Source organism: Pseudopodoces humilis, chromosome 7 (genome assembly GCF_049639895.1).
Source record: "Pseudopodoces humilis isolate 2021_Gansu_Grassland_sample_001 chromosome 7, ASM4963989v1, whole genome shotgun sequence".
Taxonomy (NCBI): Eukaryota; Metazoa; Chordata; class Aves; order Passeriformes; family Paridae; genus Pseudopodoces; species Pseudopodoces humilis.
The window spans coordinates 5653853-5681043 of record NC_142206.1 but is presented as its reverse complement, the minus strand read 5'-3'; the positions used below and the strand labels follow the sequence as shown (position 1 = coordinate 5681043).

The 27191-nt window shown below is 36.6% G+C and overlaps 1 protein-coding gene across 3 annotated transcripts in view; it reads right to left on the bottom strand.

Moving 5' to 3' along the window:
• Positions 1-27191, bottom strand: part of IRAG1 (inositol 1,4,5-triphosphate receptor associated 1) — a 61379-nt gene that overhangs the window by 20577 nt on the left and 13611 nt on the right. For all 3 annotated transcript variants that reach the window (XM_014257923.2, XM_014257922.2, XM_088057667.1), the window contains exons 3-9: positions 14578-14641; positions 10245-10433; positions 5154-5254; positions 3918-3988; positions 2433-2606; positions 889-938; positions 421-462 (exon numbers count right to left, since the gene is read on the bottom strand). In XM_014257923.2, the coding sequence (XP_014113398.2) occupies positions 421-462; positions 889-938; positions 2433-2606; positions 3918-3988; positions 5154-5254; positions 10245-10313 (507 nt within the window). In that variant the 5' untranslated portion in view covers positions 10314-10433; positions 14578-14641. The remainder of the gene's footprint in view (positions 1-420; positions 463-888; positions 939-2432; positions 2607-3917; positions 3989-5153; positions 5255-10244; positions 10434-14577; positions 14642-27191) is intronic.

The following is a 27191-nucleotide window of genomic DNA, read 5'->3' as shown; positions in this document are numbered from 1 at the left end:
GCACTTAAAGAATACTGAATTGGGAATCTCCTCTGAACTTTTGAGTTAACCTCTCCCATTCCATTGCCCATTATAGCAATCCTCCTAAAGCCAAGCTCCTCATCATTTCTGTGTCATGGAAAGTCTAAACCACTAACATACACCAAAATGGCTATAGTAGGTATTTTTACTTTACTTATAAAGTTATTTAGTATACTTATTTTAATTGAGCTAGAACAGGGTGCATAATAGGATGAAAGATCAAGTGGTAAGCCTACTGTCCTCTACTTCTTTTGCAGGTGCTTCATCATTTCTTAGAGCAGTGTCATTTTCTTTTCACTCAGTGAACAATCTTTCAGCATTTTTAGTCCCATCAATAAGTCATATGTGTGCTAAGACAAACCAGCAGACTTTGTTCAGCTCTTAATGTGAAACACTTACCTCTGCAGTTTGCCTGTCATCTTCTTTCACAATTCTGTTATTCTAGCAAAAAAAGGACAAAAAAAATCTGCCTTACAAAGTTATTTTTCACACCTATGCTACAAACATTAGATATAGATATTAATGGCTGAACTTTGAATTTCTTAATTTTTACATTGCTTGTTGTATTTATATATGAAATAACTATAGGGATTCATTTTTTCCTAGATTAGAGTTATATTGGATCTTTTTCTATTTTCTGCACTCAACAGATCTTTATGATCTTTCAGTTCCTGTTACTTCATGGATTTCTGTCTCCAGAGTAAATATTTACTTATTCCTTGCTGCACAGAGAAAATACCAGTAATCCAATTTTAGTATATAAAATGGTATTCCAAACATACAATTTTTATCAAGGACTAAAAGGGCAGCATATTATAATATAGTACTGTAATAACCAGGTTATTGCACAGACTATTCAGCTCTTACCTGCCCTGGAGATACTGAATCAATACTAGTGGTTGTGCATGCATCAGACCCTGAAAGATACACACATAATTAGGGCATGTCCGGATATTTTGCTCAAAATTTTTATTACTAAAGCATTAACAAACACATATGTGCACAGTTTCCCATAATAAATTAAGGACAAAAATTCAAATGTCAAAAATAGTATGAAAAAGGAAAAAAAAAATCAAACACATAGCAAGTGAAACATCATTTAGGCTTCTCAAAACTCTGTTATTGATAAAGTTTTAAAAATAGAGCATATGGATTTGCAACGCCACAGGAATAAAAAAATATAATAAAAATATCTATATGCAAAAATATATTTTGTATGTATTCAAGACCCTTATCAAATTCCGGACTAGATGTTTAAATTTACTCTTCTCAAGAAATACTAAATGAATTTATTTTTTGTGAGCTTTTATAAATTAAATTTTGAGCCTGCAAATGGTTGGATTTGATGATTTTAGAGATATTTTCCTCCCTTAATGATTCACAATCATTTTACCTGATGGAAGTGGAAGAATGAGAGAGTTGCTCTCAGATGCTATGGGTGAAACTTTAGGACTAAGAGCAGGGGGAAGTGCTTCATTACAACAAAAACAAAACAAAAAGGTGATTTTACTTTCTAGGCTTGTACCGTCTGTATTTTTAGAATTCAGATGAGATTAAAATATCAATATCATCATCATCATCAGTCATGTGTTTTTCCAGAACCTGACAAGTCATTTTAATTGTCAGGTTATACTTGGCAATTAGGAGTTTAGACTATGTTTCATGTCTTATAATTGTCAAAAATTGATAAATTTCTATTGATACAGGGAATTCTTGTTCTCCTCAGTTTTCTGATACAGTAAGCACTGAGGAGACGCAGCACAAGAGAAGATTTGTGAGGAATTTAGGACAAAAAAGAGGTGATGTATAGTTTTGAGCGTTTTTTCCCCTCCAGAAAGTGTCAGGCCAATTGTAAGCAGAACATTGTTTGAACTGGCATTTCAAAGCAAAATGAAAGTCCCATTTCATGGTAAAAAGGCATTTGTTCCAGTTTTCAAACACTTCATATAAAAGGAAAAATAACTTCAATTGACATTCTAGAACAAAACATTTTATTCTGCTGTTTTTAAAGGAGGATCTGGTCCATTTAGCTTAGTTTATGGCCAGGTTCAGAATAAGAGGCAATGTGATGGTGTCTGGAGGGAATGTTTTTTCAGCAGGATGAATCTAGCCACTAAAATTTCATTTAAACAACAATTTGTGAGCATTTTTCACTTTTCAATAGAAATACTTCATGCCTTCATGTCACACTGTTTGCAGTGTAACTTTGCACCATTTTACCCTGACACATCTCAGTACATGGATGGGTCGTTTCTGTTTCATTTGGAACCTTGTGGAGGACAAGAGGGATCCTGACCTTTAAATTAACCAAGTCCATGTAAACAGCAGCAATGTATAGACTACAGCAGATGTTTGCCTTTACAGATGTTTGAAGGAGAATACAAAATCTGGTTTTCAGGATCTGCCCCTACCTGTGGGTGATTCTGGGAGGCTGCTTCTTGACTTTCTGCCTCGGCGTGCTAAGAACCTCTCACTCACTTTCTTTGCTTCTTCTAACAATTCGAGGTTCTTCTTTTTGTCTTCCTCTGATATTTTGACATCTGGTAGTGGATCATTCACCAGATCAATCACATGACCATTATTGTCTGTGTAGGAAATATCAGAATTAGAGCTGGACCTTCCATTTCCAGGTATATTGTGCCATGTGAGAGAAACAAGTTCAAAATAAACTTGTAAATTTATTTAAATTAATGTCTGCTTATTTCTAATGTTGTTACAATCTCAAGTTTAGAGCAAGTCCTCAAAACCACAGGTAACCCACTAAGATTAATTCACTGTCACCTAAAATTCTCTGAATATATTAAACTGGCTTTTCCAGCTGTGTCTCCAGCACAGGTTTTCTCATTTCTAAATAAAAGTGCCATTAGATCCATCACAACTAACAGTGATGGCATTTCTGTTGTAGACTGAGGTTTTCTTGGAATTTTCATGTTCAGTTTTTCAAGGCTTAGAACCCACAAACTCACCCAGCAAAGAATTATGCACAATAGTTTTAGCAATTAATTCAACACTTCAAGAGTCTGTGGCATTTAAATTGATTGAAAACACTAAACTTTGAGCATCAATTTTTACAGTTCTCCAGCCTATGATGAAGCAAAGAAAGCAGGCAGTTGTCAGAAAGGCCCTTTCTGTGTGAGTCAGTATAAATGGCTTCTTTGAGCAGCTAAAGAACAGCTTGAATGAGGGGGAGGGAAGTCATCAGGTAGTATGAGAAAAATATTTTAAAATTTGACAAGAGCCATTACAGAACCATCAGTTTTCAGAAAAGCTAAGGATGTAAGCAAGCAGCAAAAACTCAAGGGTTTTTGGTTTGTGGGCGTGGAGTTATTTCATTATTGGTTTTTGATTGATTCTTTTGGGGGGGAGGGAGAAGTCCTTTGGCTTTAATTTCCTTAAATTTAGTTCAGTTTCAAGGATGTCAAAAACCATACTTACAAATCGAATATTCTAAAGCAATCTGTTTTCAGTGAAATATCTGTTTTGGTTTAAATTCAGATTTGTGTGTTGGAAGTTTGAGAGACAGACCTCCCATGACACTTTCCCTGTGCCAGCAAAAGAGAAGCTCAAGTGTAGCAAAACCAGTATTTCATATTCTACAAGAAATAAAGCATGTATACATTGAGCCTTCTGAAAATGTTGAGTCAATGCATCAATTAACAGCTTTCTGAAGTTGTGTGTATTTCCCTGAATTGGTGTGCATGCAGTCCACTTACAAACTCATGATGACAATTCAACATTTCAGCAGTATTCCCTGTGCATGCATTACACAGCAAGGCACAGAGAAAAAAAAACCTGTGGTCAATACAGTCCCTATGTAGATTCTCTACATAGGGTTTTTATTGCACGGCACATTTTCTGAGAATACATCTTAATTGAAATGAATAATCACTTCTTACCAACAGAAGTCAATGAACTTGTTGAATTTCTGGTGGCACGGTTAGAATGTCTCCTATGAGGACTCCGAGGCCTAGAGAGAAAAGTGAACAAACAAAAATTATGGATTATGGCACCAAAAAAAGGTCCTAATTGGCTATTAAAAATTAATATTAAAAAGAAAGCCCTTTGATTAAAAAATAAAGACAAAAAAGCATTTATTGCAGTTCCTCTCATCTTCAAACAACTAGAAAATAGAGGAGATTGCAAAAAGAAGGAAAATTGCAGAAACTGATCTGACAAAGGAGTTCTAAAATTTGCTATTAATCTCATCCTCTGTGACCCTGATTTCTCAGAAAAAAACTTACATTTCTTTAGATTATTACCATGACTTAAAAATCATGTTAAATAATATATAGCAAAAAAAACCCCCAAAAACGAACAAACAAAAAACCCCACCACCACCAAACCAAAAAGACCTTAGTCTTTCTGAATTGTTACTGTTTCTTAAACTAAATTTTATGGCTAAAATAATTCCTTAGGCTCCCACATTGACTCTTCCATAGGATGTTTCTAAACTGCAAACCAAGTAAAAACCTCAAACAACTGCAGAAATCTAAATGCTGATCCTGCAAATAATTCTGCTTTTGAAGGGCTGCATATAAATTCTGACTCTAAACTAATCTTGAAGTTTGAAGAAGCACACTTTTAAAAATTCAAACAAATTATAGATATGTGAAATATATTTTCTGATAAGTTTTTTCCCCGTATTTTAAGTTTAGTGGCAGGTCAATAAAATTAAAAAGCCCAGGTTAGGAAGTATGCTTTATCAGAATAAATATAATAACATTTATTCAACTCAAAACTGAATTGGAGTTTTCAGCTTCTAACAGGATTACTATTTCTATTCAATGCCTTACTTTCACATATGCTTAACCTTTAGGTGGTATTCTTGTCCCATCTTTGTGAACGGGCCCAAATCTCATTCAAAACCCATTGTTCAAAGTAGAATTTAAGTTGTCCAGCTCAGAGAGTGAGGTTGTCAGGCTCAGTATTCCATGTAACAATTCTTTCAGTCTCAATTATATTCCTGTTCCTCCACCCCACATCCCAAACACCACCCTCAAAATGCAAAGGCAATATGACCAAGTCACAGAGATACAGCAATAATATTTCCATACAACATACATTTCAGAGCAATGTTTTAGAAACACAGCCCCTGGAATTTATGGATGGATTGTTAATGTATTACATAGTACCTGTTAACCAGATTTTTATCAATTTCTACATCTGGCGTAATGGCATTCTCTGGAAGAACAATAGAAGGTGTGCTGCGTGTGGTCCCTTCAACAGTCGTGTCCTGAATGTTGTGAGACAAATATAAAAATGTAGTTAAAGAGAAATGCAAACCACTGAACATTGACTCTCTGTGTGGAAAACAATGTGTGTGTCTCAATTTACTTACAAGAAAAAGTAACTGAAATAAGAGATAATAGCTGTAATTTGACAAAATAAATGTGAATTAGAGGCCTACACTTAAATCACTCAAAAGAGATGATGGAGACCTGGAATATCTGTTTTCTTTAAAAAGTTTTAATGCGTGCAAGCTAAATTCAATAAGCATGGAGCTAAAGAGAAAGCTTTAAAAAGGCAGACAGTCTGTGTTTCTTACACAGCAAACCATTCCTCTAGTGAAGTACATGTCCAAAGGTTCAGTGAATTTACAAGTTGAATGCAAGAGTGAAAAGCAGCTCTGTATAACAGGGCTAAATTAAGCACACAAACCCTCCAAATGATAGTAACGTATAATGAAAGCTTGAATAAACACAGTGCTAAGTGTACACATGATACCCAAAACTCCAGAAAATAATTTAAAGTTATCTTGTTAAGAGCTCCACATGGTTTTCCCTCAAATTACTTGGAAACTTATATTTTAAAAATATTATTTCAATATTTAATAAAATAAAATATAATTTTTAAGCACTAAAAGAAACTGGCAAGCTGGTACTGAATATTAATATGTGCTTGCCTGCTTATAAGTATGAGACTTTGCCTCAAGAACTTAATGCCACACCTTCTGCATAATGATACCTCTCAGCTGAAGAAAAGGAATCCATTTCCTCTGAGATATCACAAATGGAGATGCATCAAATTGGCATAAAGTAATGTGGATGTCTCATATGTGGTAAGAAAATGATTACTTCTACCCCAAGCACTGTGTTCAGATGAAAACCAGAAAAGAGCTGGAGGGAAAGCTTCCCAGCAGTGGCAGTGGACTTTAAAGTGACTTGTAAAATTTAAAGAATAATTTGTAAATTCTCAAATCCTAATTGCTCCTGCTAGGCACTGATATATAAGAGTGTTTTGTTATTTGGAGTCTACAATTTTCTTGAAACTACATCCCAAAGCTTCACAAGAAATTTGGAAGGCAGGTAAGAAAAAGCAGTTGCAGTAGCACTAATTTAGGCATTAATAGAATGAAGCATATAATAAGTCACAGTTTAGCAAGTCAGTTTTAGACTCTGGAAGTGTTCAAGGCCAGGTTGGGTGGAGCTCTGAGCAACCTGGTCTAGTGGAAAGTGTCCCTGTCCCTAAAACAGGGCAGTTGGATCTGGATGACCTTTAAGGTCCCTTCCATCCTAAACCATTCTATTCTATTCCATAAGGAAGCTGACTCTTACTCAACTGCTAATGTTTCTCATTTTCCATAGAACTCCTTGAAATATCTCTCCCACTGCTGTACTTCATTCCTTCTGAAATAACATATTTTCTGATCAAGTCAAAGGATTCTAGAAGTACTTGGAAAATTGTATAATTTTAAAATACATAGCATAACCCTTCTGCCTCTCAAAGGCAATGAAATATGCCGTGATTTGGACATCTGATTTAGGATTCTTGATTCTACTGTAAATAGCATATTCTTTTTTTTACTAAAATAATTTTTTTTCAAGCAGCTCCACACTCATAATTCTCATATGAACTTCCTTGGCAAGTTCACTTTGTCAATCACAGGACAGCAGGTGGGGAACATGCCAAGAAAACACTGTGAAAATTTAAATTTAGGAAAAATATCTTTGAAATTTTGAAAATGTTGGAACCCCAAAGCATATGTGTTTCAAATGCACAAGTGACATTTTATGACAATAGCTTGAAAGCAATTTTTAGTAATATTAACATTTCAAAATGTTAAAAAGTAACAATTTTGTCAATGACAAAACTTCAGGTGACTCTCCTGCTTTTAGGGTAAAGCAGCTGAATACACATGCACAGTGTTTATACTAATCTCATGACTGCCAAAATGCAAAAACTTTTGAATGATGTAACATCAGCCTTGAAGTCACTCAAGCCCATTTTAGGACTCTAAAAACAGCTCATTAAAAAAAAAAGAAAGAAAAAAAAAGAGACTGCAGCCAAAGCTAGTTCAGGTCAGGCAGAAAACATTAATCCTGGTCAGCAGCTATAGGAGTTCAGCATCTGCACAAGTGAAACCTCATGGCCCTCGTTGTCCAAACCTACATTGTCCAGGAGAGAGGCAGGAACAGCCAGAGCAGGAAGCTCTTTGCAGGGCCAGCTGGCTCCAATCAAAAGGAATTGTTACAGACTGTGGAGTGCTCAGGCTGCTCGACACAGGCCTTGGAAGAGAAGCTTTAACAGGAAGCTTAAGCTGCCTCACAGTTGTACAACTGCACAGAAATGAGACAGAAGATTTCCATCATCCTCCCATTTGTGTGCCTTTGACTCTGCTCCCTTGGTAGCTTCCAGATCTGTCTGCTCCTCAGCTATTCCCAACAGTTGCCTCATCTCCAACAGTTCCCTGATCTCCAACAGTTCCCTGATACCCAAATCTTTGCTTCCTTTTTGTCCCAAGCCCTCCCCCACAAAAAATGTAGGGTAAAAACTGACTCCACCTCTGTGGCTCAGGTGGGAACTGCTCCACATGGCTGACCAGGAGCTATCCAGTCCTGCAGGGAAGCATGTGCGGGGCTGAGAGGGTGGCACAGGCAGTTTGGTCCACAACAGAACAGCCAAAAATGAACAGGGATTCACAGGGTGGAGGCAGAACCTCCAGACATTCTGGCTGTTAAGTTCCACCAGGACCTCACTAAGCATACAGAGAATGTGCTTTTGAAATTTTTTATAATACAGACAAATCCAGATGATTTTTACATTAATGGGATGTTATTGGGAAAAGGAATACAAAGTTAGTCTGCTGAAAAACCTACCATGCCAGACAGTCAAATAACAGACCTTTACTGTATAACACCTGAATTCTTTAAAACACTGGAGAAAACAAATTAAACAGGAAAAAGAAAGCCCTCTTCCACCTGGCCATATTCTTCAATATTAATTAGAAGTCTGGACTGAACTTTGGAAAAACAGAGGTTGCTCTAAGAAATACTGAAATTAAAACCCACATTTGTTTTATCAAAATTAATTTGAGACATAGAACCCAGGTCTTCCCATCATGTAAAAACATAATCATACTTGAAGCATGCAGAAAGCTACAAGTGATGTAATGTTAATTTTCTTTTTGTCAGAACTGTTTTGCAATCTGTGTGCATTTGGGCATGCAGGGAAAAGGTGGGGAAGAATCTTCTGAAATAGAACGAGGAAGTTGTTAAGACACCAGAGAGCACTTTAGATGGGATGAAATTCCAGACTTGGAAAATTTTGTTGAATGCTAGAAAACAAATTCAACAGCTTTTAGTTCCTTCTGCTGCCCTCTCCTTGCTTGCAAGTCCTTATCTCACAATAATAAGCTGTTTTACTTAGAGTGACTTACAGTCATGCTGTAGAACTTGACCTGCAGCAGGAGCCAAGAGTGAAAACAGCTACGAACAAGATCAAATTTTCACAACATTGGCTAGGGGCAAACCTTAAGTAGGCTTATGTGCAGTGCATTGGTTAAGATCCCTCTACCATGAATTTGTGCTTGAAAATAATAATTTATCTAAAATGAAGCATTTTGCACAGTGAACTGATTCATGAACTATCACATTACCCTAGCTCATTTAAGACCCACATGTAAAAGCCCTGGAAAACGTATCACACATTTAATGCCTTTATATTAGGAGGCTGGAAATTTTCATTTCTCACATTTGACAAGAACATTCAGGATTAGAATCACTGATGTCTGCTAGATTTTCATGTATTTCATTTTTGGGTATATTTTATACAGCAAGTCTTTTATACTAAAATACTTTTCACATAGGTGAGTTTAAAAACCCCAATAAAACCTTGAGTTAATATATGTTATCAGATGGTAGTCTTGTTGAACTTGTATGCAGCTGGGGTGGTTATCTTAAGGCAGGAAATTAACACTCAGCACCATGTGCAGTTTAGATGGAAGGCAGGACAAATCAGTGCAGAGCTCACTGCTGACAATATTTTCCTACAAAGTTAAAGTAGCGGATGTTTTCACCTAAAGTCCGGAATGCAGTGTTCTCAAACCCAATGACAGTGTCACATCTTTAACTAAGGATGTGCCAGACTACAAACCCTCTCTTTCTTTATACCAGTTTGCATAAAAATGAATGATTTGGTCAACCTGTGATTTCTTAATCACAGTAAGATTCTTTACTTCAGCTAAGCTAGCAACTAAAAAAAAAAAATCCAACCCCAGTTCATTAAAACATAAAGCTACTTTTTTTTTTTTAACTTTTTATTTGGTATAGATTACTGAGAAGGGAGAAGACCCATCTGTTATTGATTTTTTATATTTATCAGTAAAGGAAAAATGTAGATGCCACACAAATTTGAACCAAACTAATGAATATGCCTGGGGAGCACCCACCTGCCAGATAGATAGATAGATAGATAGATAGATAGATATGTACACACACACATGTATAGCTCCAGAGCATATTCAGCTACTGCTCTGGCAAATAAAGCACTGAGAAAGACTTCCAACCAAAAAAGCCCATTTCCATCTTTCACACACATGAGTTACATAACATCCTCTATATCTGTAAAAACATCACTAGTTGTTGAAGTTCAAGCCTAAGTTCTGTTCTCAAACTTTCAAGTTTTCTTTTGTAACATCAGAAAGGACAGTTTAGGACAGCTTTGATATATATCTGCCTGTTCTGAACCATTTGTAAGTCTCCAGATCAAAATGATAAACAACTGCTTGAGCAATTTAAGTTCTCATCCCTCAGGCTACAAAATATTTGAGGAACTGTAAGGATTTCAACTGAAGGATCATTCATAGCTTCATCAATTAAGCAAAGCACCCTAATACAGAGCAACAAATAGATTTGATTTTACAAACCCTAAATACACACAAACAGGTTTCAGCCTCAGGTTTCCAGCAAGTGTCAGAAAACACCTTTGTAAGTATGAGAGCTTACTTTGGCTGGAGGAGAACTGTTGTGCTGGGCCTCTTTTGCTTGTCCCTTCTCTTCAGGTAAGGTTGGCATGGTGGGCAGTGTGAAGCACGTGGAGCTGCAATGTGGACTAAGAGGACCATGCACTGCTGGCAGTATCTGTTTCAAGTTAGCCTGAAGGCATAAGCGCTGGGAGGCCTCGTGATCTGCAGGCTGGGTTAGATGCCAAAAATACAAATCACATCCATTTAAAACACTATGCTCAAAAACTGAGATCACTTTACAATAACAAACAGTATTAAGGTTTAAAATTAAAAATGCTATCTTGTGTTTTATTAACTAAAGCTTTCAAAGTCAAGTGTAACTTAGCAAATGCATTCAAAATAGACAACCTTCCGTTCTTGGTGCTATTTCCATCTCTTTCCTCCATTTTACAATTTTCATTTTGTCACTATGATGTGACGAAACTACCTTCTCTAAATATCCTCTAAGAAGTAAACAGCATCCTGGATATCACAGAAAAGCAGAATGGTTCCAGGTTAGAAGGGACCACAGGTGGTCATCTGGTCCAACCTCCCTGCTCAAGCCAAGTCATCCCAGAGCACATGGAACAGAATGGCATCCAGAAAGTTCTTGAGTATCTCTGGTGAGGGGGACTCCACACCCTTCCTGGACTATCTGTTCCAGTGTCCAATCACCTGCACAGCGAAAACATTTCTCCTCATGTTCACATGGAACTTCCTGTGCATCAGTTTCTGCCCTTGCCTCTTGTCCTATTGCTCAGCACCACCAGCCAGAGTCTGGATCCATCCTCTGACACCTCCCTTCAGATACTGACAGACATTGCTAGGGTCCCTTCTCAGTCATCTCTTCTATAATATGCCTTTTAGTAACTAATAGCCTAAATGCTACAGAGCACGCTCTCAAATCTCAGAGGACCAAAACAGGAACCCTAGAGGGTGGCACTTCTCCTTTGAGCAAGGTGAATTGTGCAAAGACTTGGTGTACCTCTGCCCAAGACAGCAATGTGCAAGATATTTCTGAAGCAAAATAGCAGAAATGCCTGAAGAGGGGGGAAAAAAATATCACTAGTTATTAGCTGAGAAAATTCTCATTATTAGTATCAAGGGAAGACACTGTATTCACAAGGATAACATCAGTAGAAAGCCTATACCAAAGTCGGAGGATCAGCAGGGCAAAGCACAAATCAGTTTTTAGAGTGGCAGTGGATGGCTTGCAATACTTATTGTGACACCTGCCCAGGAATCAGGGAGCTGTCCTCATCAATACATCAGTGTGCTCATTAGTAAATCTGAGTCCTCATCAATATATCACTGCACTCCCTGGCGGTGCCTGCAGGTCACACACACAGCTGAGACCCACCCTGGTGTCTCCACTAGGAACTAATGACTACTGCATTGTAAATTAACCTGCTACAGTCTTCCCTTCCATTTCAGAGATGGGCAAAGAAATGCATTCAGGAACATGCTGGTTTATTGAGGTTGCCAATTGCATTTGTCAAAATACATCTGTTGCTTTAAAATAAAAGCAAAAAGAGACTAAATCATTCACAAGAAACACTGAAGCAGTCTCAGTAGTGACAAGTACCTCACCTCAGCTCTCACAGAAGAAAATCTGTTTTGCAAAATCTACAGAATGTGTGAAAGCTTTGGACTACAGAAGCAGCTAAGATCATGTTTCTATTAGGTTTATTTCACATTATGTTGGAAACTTTATTTTCTCTTTCACTTCAGAAGAGGAATACAAGGCCATCTCACATGAACTTTAATGCAGAACAAATAGATTGTAAAAGTGATCCTACCCAAGTATTGTGTTCAGGAAAAAGTAATTATATCATTGCAGTTCCTTGATAATAACTCTGAAAAAGATGCAGCACATGTGACATCATTATGAAGACCAAGATGCAGACTCTTTTGAACAGTGGGCATAAAGATTTTTCACAGCAGTGTATGCTGTAGGGACAGCATGTTTTGAGCTTTTCTAGACATGTTGTACCTGTCACAGGTGTTTTTCTAACTCTACAAAAGTGGTAGTTCATGCTTGTATCATGTATTTAGCCACCTCTAACTTCAAACAAGAGTAGAGGAAACTTTCTATGAATAAAATCTTTAAAAATTGTTATTAAGGCAAAACAATTAAAGTCCCTAATAGGATGGAAAAGACATGTTTATGATTATGTATATTTTAATAGATCCACAGGTTAGACAGATAGTCGTAGCACTGAACATCTGTGTGTTTCAACAATTAAGTTTTTTTGTATCAAACCCAGTCACCAATTATTAGCAACACACAAAGCTGAGATGGAAGCAAGGTAACTAAACAAAAGTTACCTTTTACCTTTACACAGACTTGCTTTTCATCTCTGTAACAAATTCATGGCATCCTACACAATTTCAATTTCAAATTTACAAAAAAAAAAAAAAAAAGAGAGAGAGAAAATGTAAATTTGGCTGTTTATGTAATCCCTCTTAGTGTTTGCCTCATGAATTTATTATGGTTCTGATACATTCAACCCAATGCTGGGTCTGAAAAATCAGGAATGTTTCAAGTCATGGCCAAGGCATGTTTGCAGTCCTACATGGAATTGTAGAAGCTATTGCACCAAAGTGGTTTATTCCCAGTCTTAGCGAAGTTCTTAGCACATACTAAACTTAAAAAGTAATGCAACTTATCTTAAACAAGAAAGAGCTATTAAGCTCATCAACTTTCAGTTCAATTTTCAGATTCAAAAAGCAAAAAAACTTTAAAAGAAAAGGAAATAATTCAGACAGGCTTGTCTAAGAATAGAAAGGGACAAATCCCAAGCTGTGTTGTCCTAGAGATGAAGCACAGAAAGTACAGCCAAGGGAAAAATGGAGGGTAGAAATATGAATTTATGCCACCTTAACAACCCTCAGATTTGGAGTGGACCAAGTTCAGGCTGTCTCCGACACAATTAGAACCCTACTCTGATTTACTTACACAGCTGTCTTGCAAATAGGAATAAGCTTCAAATCTCTGTGCTGATCAGCAGGAAAATTTCTTCTTCTGACTTTCTGTTTTTTCCTAATACCACTCCAGAAAACCCCAGTGCTGAGGACTATATTGGAGCAGTGAAAGCTTGCACATAATTATTCATATTCTTAGGCTTCTTAAATCAAACACCATCTCTGCACACCTTGACAGCATTGCTGCAGTCCACTACACTGCCAGAGTGAGGGGTACTGCATATTAGTATGTCAGTATAAGGATGTAGTTCAATTAATAAACTACATGATTTAGAACTTCAAATGTATTAACTTTCAGTCTAAAGGCTTAGTTTTAACCTGTGCAGTGTTCTTAGAGTCAGTAGCCCAGATTTTTTTTGAGACTTTATGATGCTTACCCAGCACAAATATCATATAATGTAAATGCAAATGGATATACCGTGCTCTGCAAGGAGTTCTGCCATTTTCTGATCAATTACTGCCTTCTGGTACTGGTAGGAAAGGCAAAGGTTTAGAAATTATGGAAACTTAAATACTAGTGAATAAATGTTCTTCCATCACTGATGAAGTGACCTTAAGCCCCTTTAGCTGGGCAATGAAAACAGCCCCAGAAAATATCACATGGAGTCAAAATGTATAGAAATAGGGGGCTTTATGAGAACACTATACAAGAATTAGAGCAATTCTCTACAAGAATTAAGATGCTTATCTGCATCTCAAAAATGTAGATTGAAAATAAATAAATATCCTTGGAAAATTTATGTCACTGGAAGGTACATTTTTTGTTTTTCAGCAGAGCACTAGGGCAGACTGCAGTCTTGGAGCTTACAGGAATTCCCACCTCTATTTACAAAACCAAGTGACAGACTTACTGAACCCTGAGCTAGAGTGTGGAGAACATGACTAGCCTGGTTCTAAGCCTGGCTCACCTGCCAGCTGAACAGCCTTTAGAATCATACTACCAATAGCTTTGCTAGCTTTGCTTCCTTTCCACACATCTCCATCAAAAAAGGAAATTATATGTTAATAATACGTGCAATACAGTGAGGTACCAACTGGAACACCTGTATTGGCCCTGAAGACACTGAAAAGGGAGATGAAAAATGCACCTGCACTTTAAAAACAGTCAAGGAGCATGAGCACATATTAGCAACCAAGGCCCTTGAGATAATTTCAAGATCCTGATATTTTTTTTTTTATTTCATTGATCAAGCTCTGTCTGGCTTGTCTCTATCTTATCACAGAATGTCATTACATTATTATGGTGTTTTATCAGAGTAAATTATCGCCCCCAAAGCTCCATTCTTTCAGAAGTGGTAAGAGCTTCATAATTATATTTTAAAATTAAATACTTGTAGAGATTAACTCACATGTCACAGGCAGAGAGGATGTGGGTGAAGATCTACAATCTCAGTATGCACGAGCCTTGTGCACCTACAAAATGAATTAAAAAAACACAAACAAATTACCTATCTAATTCACCAAATTCTGCTCATTCCCACACTAAGAGGAGACAATATAAAGAAAAGAAAAAGGAAATAAGAGAGGATAGAGTGCTTTTTAATGTTTTGGTCTGTTATTATAAACTTACTGCTTAAAATAGTTAGGAAAAAAATTATCCCCTGAGCTCAAATTTGTAGTCAGATACAGATCAGTGAATGCAGAGAACTTTCTTTTACCACTGTGTAGGCTTAGAGTACAATCTCCAGGAAATAGAGATCTGGAAGCTCTATTCCATAAAAGGGAAAAGTATTTAGAGGCCCTTGGCTTTCAGTGTGTTCTCTCTGCAACTTATTTTACCATAGTAGAGAAAGTTAAGTATAATCAGTTAACTTCCCCTGGCTGAGTCACGGCTGGGTCTGTGTCAGTGAAGGCTCAGAGAAAGGTGCTTTACTTCATCTCCACTGATAGCTGGGCACCTGATCCCAAATCCTCTGTCATGTCTCAACAAGAGGACATCAAAAAGTGCAGAAATAAATAGTTAAGAAAGCATTTTATTAATATTTCTTGACCTCATGCTGTGTGTGGTTGAGTCTAACTTGTCAACAACAGGAGTTGCTTGCTCATGGGTGCAGCTGAACTGCACAATTCTGAGTAGATTTTTGTAACTTTTTTCTTTGTTGCCCTGTAAAGTGGTTGTAAAATGTTACTGTATTAATAAGGTACCTTTTTGCACTTTTTGTATAGCTGTAAAAATGTATGGAATTCATGTAACATTTTGAATTAGGTTTTGCAGCTTTGAAGTACTTAAGACCTAGTGAACTTCTTTCAAGCAAAGTCTGAGCAGAACAGGCTGTTTTTCTTATATTTGTACCACAAAATTGTTTTCAAAGACAAAACATGATTATAGCTTAGGATACACAGTTTGTTGGCATACATTAACGAGCCCCTAAAATTTTAAAAACCCAACAAAACAAACAAGCACTCTAAAAACAGATCCAGAATATCTTAATAGAAACACTTTAAAATTTTGCGTTAGGACTCCAAGATCTTTGTATAATAGGAACATTCACTGGGAAAAGGAAAAAAATCCCACAACTGAAGCTGACTCATGTGCATTCTTGCCCTTTGTGATAAAAGATCCTACATGGAAACTGGAAGATATTTTCTTTATTGTCTGCAACACAGGGAAAAAATTGACTAGTAGTTTCCTACTGCATCTCATTTTTATGACAAAAGAGTGGTTTTTCATGTTAAATACTCAAGTTTGCAAGATATTAAGATCCTGCTTTAGCCAATTTAGCAAACCACAGAGTCATAGCCCCAGGACTAATATAAGGCACCTCTGTGATAACCTTAATGATTTGAGTTCCACCCACACTAACATCCATACAACTGCACAAGGTAAAACTTGGAAGACAAAGTGGTGTTTCTGTTTTTAGGGTAGTGAATAACTCCACTGGAGAATGCAAAGTGTATATGCAACCATTGTGTGAATTCAAAGGATCTGTTCTCATTCAGAGATTAATTCCTGAGTAATGATATTCCTGAGTGACTTAAATAATACTTCTTGACAACCACAACTCTTCCAGGCTGAAACCTCAGAAACAAGGGATAAATGTGAATAATTCTGTCACAAAAATATTTTAAAGGAAGAAACCAGCAAAAGCTGAAGGAAAACGCAATTTTTAAAAAACTTCCCTCAAACTCAGTGGTTACAGACTTCCTTAGAACTACAAGCTACTTGATTTACAGAGCAGCATGACAGGAAAGAATCTCCTTTTCTGCTTCCTGTTTTCCTCATAGCTCACGAACACATAAAACTGGATGGTTTTCAATAATCTGCTTGAATGAGAGAAAGGAAAAGTTAGGTCAGGCAGAAAGTAAAATGTTTTGATGCATGTCCAGCCTGACATGCATCCTGGGAGAATATCTCCAGTAATGGGGAGTTATGACACTGTTGAGACTGAAAACCAAAAGGTTTGAGGGTAAAAGGTGATGCTGTTCCATCATCAACAAGACCAACCCCTACAAGAAGGCATTTGGTTTGGTTATGTATCAAAAATTTACATCAGAATTTAAAGAAATCTGAAAATTCCAAAAGGGTTTAGTGGAAAATGTATTCTGGGACTTCTGTACTTAATTCCTAGAGGATCCATTCTAGGAACAGCTTTAGCTTTTCCTTGTTACACTAAGAGAAAAAGCAATTGGACCTGATTTTACACACAGGCAATCATTTTAACATAGATTAATGGAAATTTAAGACTTATTAAAAGATTGTAACTGTGTCTGGAAACAGCACTTTTCTTTCTGTAAAATGTCAGCTCCATTTGTTTTAGCAATGTTTTTACAGTTTCTGTTTTGTTAGCAGTCAGTGTTTAGATTTACTTCTCTTGCAGCTAAGCCTCTGGAGGAGTGGCTTACAATGACTTTTTTTGACTTGCAAGAATTCCAGGCTGAATTTTATGCTGCAGACAATCAGCAAACATATGAAGAATGTACATATTTTAGAAACACTGAGAAGCAGTACACTGAGTACCTTTTTAGACTAGTAGACCCAGATTTTTTTAAAAAAGTATTTCTTTTAAGGTAATCCTATTTTAGATAGCCTAAAAACTTCTTAATTCCACTATTTTTTTAGAGGCAACTAGCAGTTAATATTGCATGAATCAAGCTTTTATAAATTACTCTGGTTTGGATGCACATTTTTTCATTTTCAGGGTTTTTTTTATTTAGCACTCAAAAGAACATAAGGAAATGAGGTTATAAGCAGCACAGCCTCCCTGTCAAAAGAAATGGTTTTAATAATTGCATACAAGTTCAGGAAAAAAAAAAATGTTCTGGTTCATTTATAGTTTTATTCATTCTGGGACTTTTCTTTGAACAAATATTCTTGAGACAGAGCTCCAAAACGGTAATTTTATCTGGTTAAGTCTGAACCTAAGATACTGGACTCTCTTATGAGAAGGATGTGTTACTGACTTCATTTGTTTGTTTCTTTCCTCATCAGTGGGCTTTCAGCTGGAAAAGCAAGAAGACAACAAGAAGCACTGCTCAGCCAGGTGGCCTCTAGTTGGGATGAACTTTGGAGTATTTTACAATAAAATTAATTAAATAAATAAATAAATAGTGAAAAAGATGGTACATGTGATATTAAGGAAAAATAAATCCCTGATTTATTCAGTATTATGCATAAATTAAAGAATTCAGCCAACAGTAGCAAATCTGATGATAAAAAAGACTGTCAGATCTCAAGGCATAGTTGCTATATTTCTTAAGTTTCTGATTATTTTTTGTAGAGTTTAAGGAAATGCAGTTTAAAGGAAGAATGTGAATATGGAGTGGGAGGATATTTGGCATGTAGAATAAGGATTTCTAAGCATAAGGAACACCATATAAGAAGGTGTGAAGATAAGAGTGGGAGAACAGTACACTTAGTGTCATTCAAGAGGGCAGTTCAAAACAAACCCAGAGCTAGGAAGTACCTGGAAAAAAGTCTGTTGCAACATAAAGGCATCAACCTTAAAATAGGGTAAAATTAAAAAAAAAAAAAAATAAAAAAATTTAAATGATACACGAGTAAAAAATGTTGCTCTCTTCCTCCTCCTAGACAACTTACTGTTTGAAAGAAAATTTGTTTAGGAGGCAGTGCCAGTGTTGTTGTGTAGGGCTGAAGGACCCTCTGATGCAGGACCTGTGCACTGACAAATCTCCCAAATTGTACCATTCAGAACACCAGGAGATAATCATACCACCCAACGTGCTTTTTGCCTAAATGAGTGTCATGTACTCAGTTACACAAAGTCACTTGGGTTTCTTTCTTCTACTCCTTCTCACAGATTTGGAGAAACCCAGATATGTTTCTGCTCTCTGGACTGCATGTATTATACATCACATTCTAGTTACACATTTATTTTTGTCTGTGGTGTAGGCAGTTGGGAGCTTGAGATGATATTTTCTCAAATTGCCACTTGACTATATCCTTAGTAAAAAGAGAACAAATACATTTGTGTGGAGGGGAGACAGATAAGATTGGGGGAAAAAAATCAGTGTAAATTCATCCTTTCATGAATGTAAATTCATCAAAAAAAAATCGGTGTAAATTCATCCTTTTTTAAGAAAAACCTTAAGGTTACTACATGAAATAAAATTTTTGAAAGCAATTCCTACATAGAAACATTCTATAAATTATTCTACTTTGCAGGGCAGCAGGGTATCAACTTTGCATAATTTGGAAAAAAATAATACCAAAGGCCTGACTTAGAAACATGAGTAAGTTGAAGGCAATTAGGGCAGAACACTATTGCTTAGTGACCCTGGAGTCTTGTTGCTAGTCAAGCAAAAGATTTTCCAAATGAAGAAATTAAACTAAACTCTTTCTTTCCCAATCACAACAGGTAATCCCAGAGGGCACAGTTTGAAAACAAGCATTTTATTCCCATTTTGTGCTTCCTGGACACAATCAGATTGACATTTGTTTAGTGATAGATGGACACCTAATTTTGCATTGCAAAAATGAACACACGCCAAGAGAACATGAACATGTTTCACTTCCTTTTTATGAGAAAAGAATTATGAATGTTTTTTCAAATATTGCTGTACACCAGAACAGGATTATCTTCACTATCAACTTATTCAAACAAACAGCCATTGTGTGGATTTTGACTGCTTACTTTTTTTCTACAGACCTGGTAGCTCATTCATCCAGGTTGCAATGTCCCAACATGGATCTAGGGATACTGTATAGTAGGTTACAAGAATTGTTGCTTTTGCTAGAAACAGTCCAATTTTATTCCTAGAGTACACATTAAATGTGCAGGCCTAGCTGTCTGTGAAAAAGCAAAGCTCATCATATCACCTCTTCCTTCCTGCCAGCATACAATACAGAAGTGTGAAAAAGTAGTTTGTAATGCCACCTTTTAATCTTTTTTTCCTAGAAACAGACACAGGTTTGAAGCCAGCTGCCACACTAATTGCTCTTATCAATATCTAGCTCTAAAAACAGGTATAACAACAAGAGAAGCAGCAACAACAATAATAATAGATTATTAATGCAAAGGATGATTGTTTAATTTAGTATTCTGAAAAGAGGTGGGGTGAGGGATGAAGTCCTCAGTGTATCATACAGGTGTGATGTCAATGCAAAACTGGAGCCAAAAGCTCTTTCTTTCTCAAAAGATCTATTAATGCAATACAAGATTCTCTAAACACACTTTGTAGATCTTTTGCCCATATTGCTGAATCATCTGCAGATTTCTGTGTGCTGTGTTATTCCTTGCTACTGACTGTATGCTTCTGGGACATTATAAATACCCTGACAAGAACCTTTCAGATGACACAGTGTCATTTTCACACTATGAAGTTCTTACAGTAAGCATTCCCAAACTGATGTAGTTTTTCATTTAAATTTAATTTTTAGAAGGTGTGATAGGAAGAGGCAGCATATTTACAGCACAATTCAACTTATATACTATGTAAAGGAAGACTTTCAGTAGCTTTCAGCAAGCCTGATCTTGATTTTTTTTTTTAACTGGTATTTAAAAGCTAAGACCCACAATATTCAGAGACAGAAAGATCATCTTGTTACTGGTGCATTTAGCAAAGATAGTCTGTGTATATTTTACTGGCCAAGTTAGCAATGAATTGGATTAGATGACCCTCCAATGAGGCACATGTGGAATCAGCAATAAATTCCTCAGTCCCTCTTTTGCTAATTGGGCTAATTGAGGCAGTTACGAATTTCAAGGTGAAACCAACAAAGTATATTTGATTTAATAATTTGGGGGCTGCGAAGGTGTTGCATTAGACAGGATGACGTAGTAACTAAGACATCATCAGAGGTGAAATAAATACTCCAAAATACACACATCATAAACAAGGTGTTAGCACAGAGACTGTTTCATCAGGCATGCTCATGACATGGCTGTTCTTATATCTCTCACAGTAAAATATTAATTTGCATTCTTTAAAAGGTTATTTTATAACACAACCACAGCACTGAGCTAAACTTCCGTCATAAATAACATTTGGTGAAATTAGTGAGATTAACCCTTTTGCAAGCAGCCCACACAGCAGCTTTTCATACTTTGCTCAGATTTCCAATATGAATCAGTGCGTGTTCCAAATTCCCAATGCAAACAAAGCCTTGAAATCAAAAGGCTGGAGGCAGCTGACTTCTGACTGAAACTTTTAGTAGAGCAGTGCATCATATCACCATTACAACTGACTGACTACACAGATGCTTTATCTGATTACTGAAAGGTAATGCTCTGCCTGCTGTTCCTAGTTTGAAAATACCAGGGGGAGACAATCTCAGGTAGCACTTGCAAGCCTGTCTCAGGTAATCTCTGACTGCATCTCTGATTTGAGAAGTGTCATGGTTCTCTTTCCTGCTCTTAGATCCCCAAATCAACTACTTGGCCTGAACAATATATGGCCAGAAGGAGACTTTTCCCAGTGGCTGCAATCAAGAATCCATGACCAAAATTACAGGGTAGAAAATTTGCCCTTTCTTGTCCTTAGTTGAAATACAGATGTGGCAGCTTCAGGAAAATTCAACCTGAGCTCTTTATTTTTACGTGAGGAAAAGGGAGAAAGCATACTGCTTCATCACGTCAGAAAGAACAGATTTGCTGACTTGCAGAAAGGATGGTCTGAAAATGAAAGCAAGCAGTTTTTTATGAGAAAAGAAAAGCAAGTTCCCATTTCCTGTGTTCTCGAAGTTCTGCATGCCATCGGAATCCAAAATGAGGGACAAGGGATTATTGCTAGTACCAAAAAAAAAAACCCAAAACAAACCCAAACCAACTCCAGAGCTGCCTTTCCACTACATCATACAAAGTCTCTACCCACAGAATCTCAGGATTGGGAGCACGTGGTAATGATAAAAAGCTAAAAAGGAACAATTCAACCTTTTATTTTTCAGGTGTCCTTAAAAAGAAGTAAATGTTCTCTTACACCATCCACTTCAAAAGCACCTCAACCATTCTATTTGTCTTCCAGGTATTAATACTGAGGACCATAAGGAGAATTTAACCATCTACTTGTAATTTCCTCACTTTAAGGAAACACTGATGTATTCTGCATATCGACCAGAATGAAGTCAGTATTTCCAAATGTGCAACATCAAAGATAACCTTTGATGATTTAAGCGAATGAAGTACATAATTCCTCTTACTTTTAAACTCTTCTCAGCAGGAAGAAAATGAGCTCTATTTTGGCTGCTTGTTAAAATTCTAGATTCAAGATCTTTATAATTTGCACTCTAATTGGGAAATTATCCTTATTGGCTTGCTTCTTCTAGAAAGCATGGTAAGAAAAATATATTCTCATTTTCTTTTAGAAGGATACCAGATATAACACTCTGAGAACACATGGTTTGCTAATCTTATTTCTGCCATTTTCAATTATTGTTTTTCAAAACCTAGTACTAGGAAAGTTGTTGATAAAAATCAAAGCTATCAGGACAAGAAAGGAATTTTTATGCATTGACTGGCACATAGTGTACCAAAACCCCACATTTTTCTGGGTAGACAGTTCAGAAAAAAAGCTTTGAGGAAAACAACAGCTCTGCTCTTCTGGAATAGCACTAGCCAAATGCAGCAGAATGTTCTTCATGTCCTTTGTCAAAATCTTTCCCTGATAAAATTATTTAGCCAACACCATTCCATTCCTGATTATATCCAGGAGCCGATCCAAAAAGTAATGTACCAGCTTTATGCACAATCTCATCTCATCAACATCCAAAAAAACCCCACATTCATTTGGTATGGTTTTATCAGTGTTGTGCACAGGGAGGCCCTAGGAAAGAGATAAGCTTAAACCAGAGAACTACTTCTGCAGGGAAAGAGAATTCTACGCTTTGGGGGCTACATTTCACACACTACTTTTGACATTTTTACCTCAAAATCTACAATGAAAATAAGGGATGTGAGAAGGGCATAAAAGGAACAGAATTACCCATATTCTATGAGGCTTTAAAAAAGCTCCAGGACATGCCATGGGTCATGATTTGCCACAGAAATATCAGACCTGCTGCAATTGTCTGGTTTTTTCAGGGCACTCCATGTCTGCAGTAAGAGCAGTGATTAAGGCATGGAATTGCATTTCAGTCCCTCAGTTCACAAGCAGCAGTTCAGCTCTGGTGCAAATGACTGAGTTGGTACAACACCCCTTGTTCCATTTCAGCTGCTGACTGTCTGATATTTCCTGGGAGAGGAGCAAGGAGACGAAGTGGGAAAGGAGCAGCAATCATATCTTCATACTGAGCTAAACTGGACCAAATTCATGTTCATTTGTCCTGTTTCACTGCACTTTATAAGCTTATGTTAGAATTCAGTATTGCTCTTGTCATCACTCTACTAAGAAATTGTGATGTGTATCTAATTATGCTAATTTTATAACTTTATATATGATGAGTCAAAATGGCATTCTGCATTTGCCTATTTATAAACAATTTGTATACAATAAGTATGTAGTCACATACATTAAGATTTATTACCTGAACTTTCTTTTCTTTCTTTATGTCAAATAAAGTAAACAAGGTTGCATTAAAGTAATGGAACTTATTATTTTAAGCTTAAAACAGTGGTAAAGGTTTATGGAATGGAAAAGATTCAGTAATTCTAATATATTATGAAATAAAAAATATAAAACCAGGTAAAGGATTTAGAAACCATTTCTTAAAAGAAGATATAGAAACTCATTGTAATTTTAACAATACCACAAATCTATATAGATAAGACTAATCTTTAATAGAAGTGCTGAAATACCAATGCTTCAAAAGTTTTATTGTTAACCAAAGCCTTGGGGTTTTAGAGTCCCTCTGGACAACATTCTGGCAAATGCCAAGACAAAAAAAGTTGTGCATCAACTACTTGAGGTAATGGAAGGCAAACTAAAAGCCTTAAAGAGACTGAGATAAAGGCACACAATGAAGGATGCTCATTCTTTCCAAACACCTCCTTCAATATTTTGATGTTGACTTTGAGCTGCTTTATTATCCTGCCCAAACAAAACAAACTTGTGATTTGAGGACTGATTGCTTTGTAATTTTATTACCACTTAAGACTTTCATCCTAGTTACTAACTTTTAGATAATAACTGTCCTAGATAAGAAATTAATGTAATATTTTATGATTAAAAGAATGATAAATTAATACAGGACTGTTCAGCAGTCTAAACTTTGCTATTTCATTAAAATCCTTCACAGAAATCACCAAGTATTTTAATACAGGCAACATGTATTTTTAAAGGAGAGGTTTTGACAAAGTTTTCTATCAAGCATCTTAAGGAAACTGCTCCCACAGGAGAAAAGAGAAATAAGTCCTGTAACTGAAGGAAGAAAATAAAGGACAGATGTTGTTCTGTGTGCTGCAGACATTACACTTCTATGGATACTGAGGTGTTCAACATAGTCCTGAAGAATCTGGAAAAGTGAGTCTGTACAGATGATTAAAGATGAGATGGGAAAATCAGAGCTAAAGACAGCCAGGTAGTTTATGCAATACTGAGCACCTGAATAATAAAATGTCAGGTGGAAAAGGCAAATTGATGCACATGAGAAAAAACCAAATATAAAACACAGTTAAATAAGAGCCCATCATTACATTTTACAAGTCAGGAAAGAGATCAGAGTAATTTTGAATACTCTGTGAAAATAACACTCAGCAGCAGCCAAAAAGGCAAAAATGTTAAGAATTAATAGGAAAGATCTGGAAACAGCATAGAATATAAGACCAAATCCTTAAAACAGGTTTAGTCACATCTCAAAAAACCCAAACAAAACAAGCACACACACCCCCAAAAAGAATAACAAGCCCCCAACAACATAAAAATAAATGGTTCATAGAAGAAAGACTGGTCAGTAATTGCAAACAGCTCCCATGCAAAAAGACACTTCTGGATAAAAGCAGGTTAGAAAGTGATGAAGAGACTGAACAAGGTTGCCTATTAATTATTTTCTCTCAGTTCCTCACAGGTCATGTGGATAAGGTTGCCAAAAGCAGCTAATAGGCAACTATTTGAGTAGAAAAGTTCCTTCACAACAGTATACAATTAAATTATTGAATTTGTTACCACAGGAAGCTGACAAATAATTGGAGCACATAAGTCAGTTCAAAGAGAGATCAGATGCATTTAGAGGAGAGGTACAGTAGTAATTCCATACAGCCCCTTGGACCTGGAAAGGCCTGAGCTGCAGATGGTTGAAAACAGTGAGTGTTAAAGAAGAGTTTGGCTTCTGGAGTAGCATGAACATGATCCTTATGTGAGATCAGATGAATGGTTTGCAAGACTTGGATGTGCAGCCCTTATGTTCTCTGGTGGAAGCAGCTTCAATTTCTGAAAGAAACTGATTGTGAGAAAGAAAACAAAGAAAAAATTCCTTTTTGTCCATCATGAGTAATTGGCAATGCTGAAGAAATGGATGGACAGAGCAACAGGCAGAAGAAAGCAACAGGAGAAAAGGACTTTTTCTTACATTCTTCTAGTTAATACAAACAGTACATGCTAGGACCACAGCCAGGACTAAGATCCAGGATGATACTGTGCTGGATTCCTAAGCAGCTTCCATGAAGAAGTAAACATATCTCAGTCTGAAGAATGTCTGGCACCTCCATGTTTTGTCACGTTTTAGATTCTTGCAGATGAGCAGTCTTCAGATGTTCGTAAGAGGCTATTTAGGTGGCAGGTCACTAAAAGTGTTTTCAGTTCTTTAAGATGCATCATAGAGAAAGAATTGAATTTCACAGGAGAAATGACAGTAAACTAGCACTTTCCAAACTTTGCAGTCTTAGACACACAGGCACATTTGCTTGCACACACTAAAGAACATTCCCAATTTCATGGGCCTTTGAAGAAAATCCCATTTGTCTTCAATACCTTTTAATAGAAGACACAAATCAAGTGCAAAGTACAAAGGTACAAATCAATATAGAAACTTCCAGAAAATCAAGAAGCCAAGACTGGCACAAAGGTTTACACAGCTCTCAATTACAAAGTATTGTTGTTGCTCTTCATCTTTTTCCTACTTATTATCACTGAATCCCAGAACAGCCCAGGTTGGAAGGGACCTTGAAAGATTGACCTGCCCAACCCTTTGTGGGAAAGGGAGCCTGGATGAAATTATTCAGCATCCTCTCTAACTGGATGTTGAAAACCTCCAGCAATGGGGACACTACCACATCCCTGGGCAGGTTGCTCCAGTGAATGATTGTTCTCACTGCTAAAATGTATCTTTTGTATTTTGAGATGACACCTCTCCCTGTCACATATATTCAGTTGTACGGTGCTGCCTACACTCCTGGTCCAAAAGTGTCACATGTGACTGAGTCAGAAAAAACATGAGAATAGTCTCAGCTCAAATCAATGGTACAAACTGGGGAAATGTCTTAAGATGCTCTTGCACTCCCACTGCTTTTCTCTTACAGAATATACAGCAGTAGGAATAAATCCATTTTCTGGCACAGAGGCTTGAAATATCTCTTCCCCTAATATTTATTACTAGTTCAGCCAGTATGAACATCAAGTTTTAGTAGGCAAAGAAATGTAAAAACCAAAAATATAAGCTTGGTCTAAGATACAATGGGTGACCTCCCCCCCTGAGATATTAAAACCTTGAAAAAGGCCACATGACTTCACAGCTCTGAAAGTTATTTCACACTGTATTATTTCCTGTGTGTACCTAGTGAACTCAATCTCTAACAGAAATTCCACAATAAGGTTGCCTTAACAACAAAGAGATAATATATATCATTACAAGTTTTCATTCACTATGGCTAGATTCTCAATCACAGATGCACATATCAAAACAAACTACTTTTAATTCTTGTCTAGCAAATTTTGTAAGAAACCTACTTTCTTTTCCACAAAGCACAATCACTCACTACAGAAACAGACAAACTTCCAATCAAAGCTTCCACTCTCTACTTTGAAGAGACAAACTGTACATTTTTTTTTGCCTCTAAACCTGCAAGTTTTCCTTATGCTGTTTTGCTGCACCACAATTATGCCTTTAACCTTGGCAGGTCATACCTTGTCCTCCCATTGTATGCCTTGCAGAGCAGGACTAAGCAGGGAAAGCTTCCCAATATTGAATCCTGGGAGTACAGGTAAGTAAAGGAACATGACAAACAGTTCTTCCAACACCCAAACCCCAAATTTTCACCTCAGCATCCCTCTTCCCTTTGAAGATCTCAAGCTCAGTTTTGCCTAAGGCATTGAGATTTGATAACCATTATGAAACTTTATCTAGTTTGCTTGTTTCTCTTTATCAATTCAATTAAACTGAATACCACCTTTGCATTAATCCTATTATAGTTATTAGAACTGATCTAAAGAAATTAAAACTTGATAAGCTGAGGAAGCAATTGTTGTCTTACAGACAATGCAGATACCTGCTTTTACTTGTTGACTGAAATAGCTGTTTTCATTCAATCATTCAACAGTTTGGATATGGCTGGATACAGCTGCTAAATGCTGATCTAAGATCTCTTTCAAGTGTTTCTACCAAAACCAGTAACACCAAAGCTGGTGTTCTCTGTGG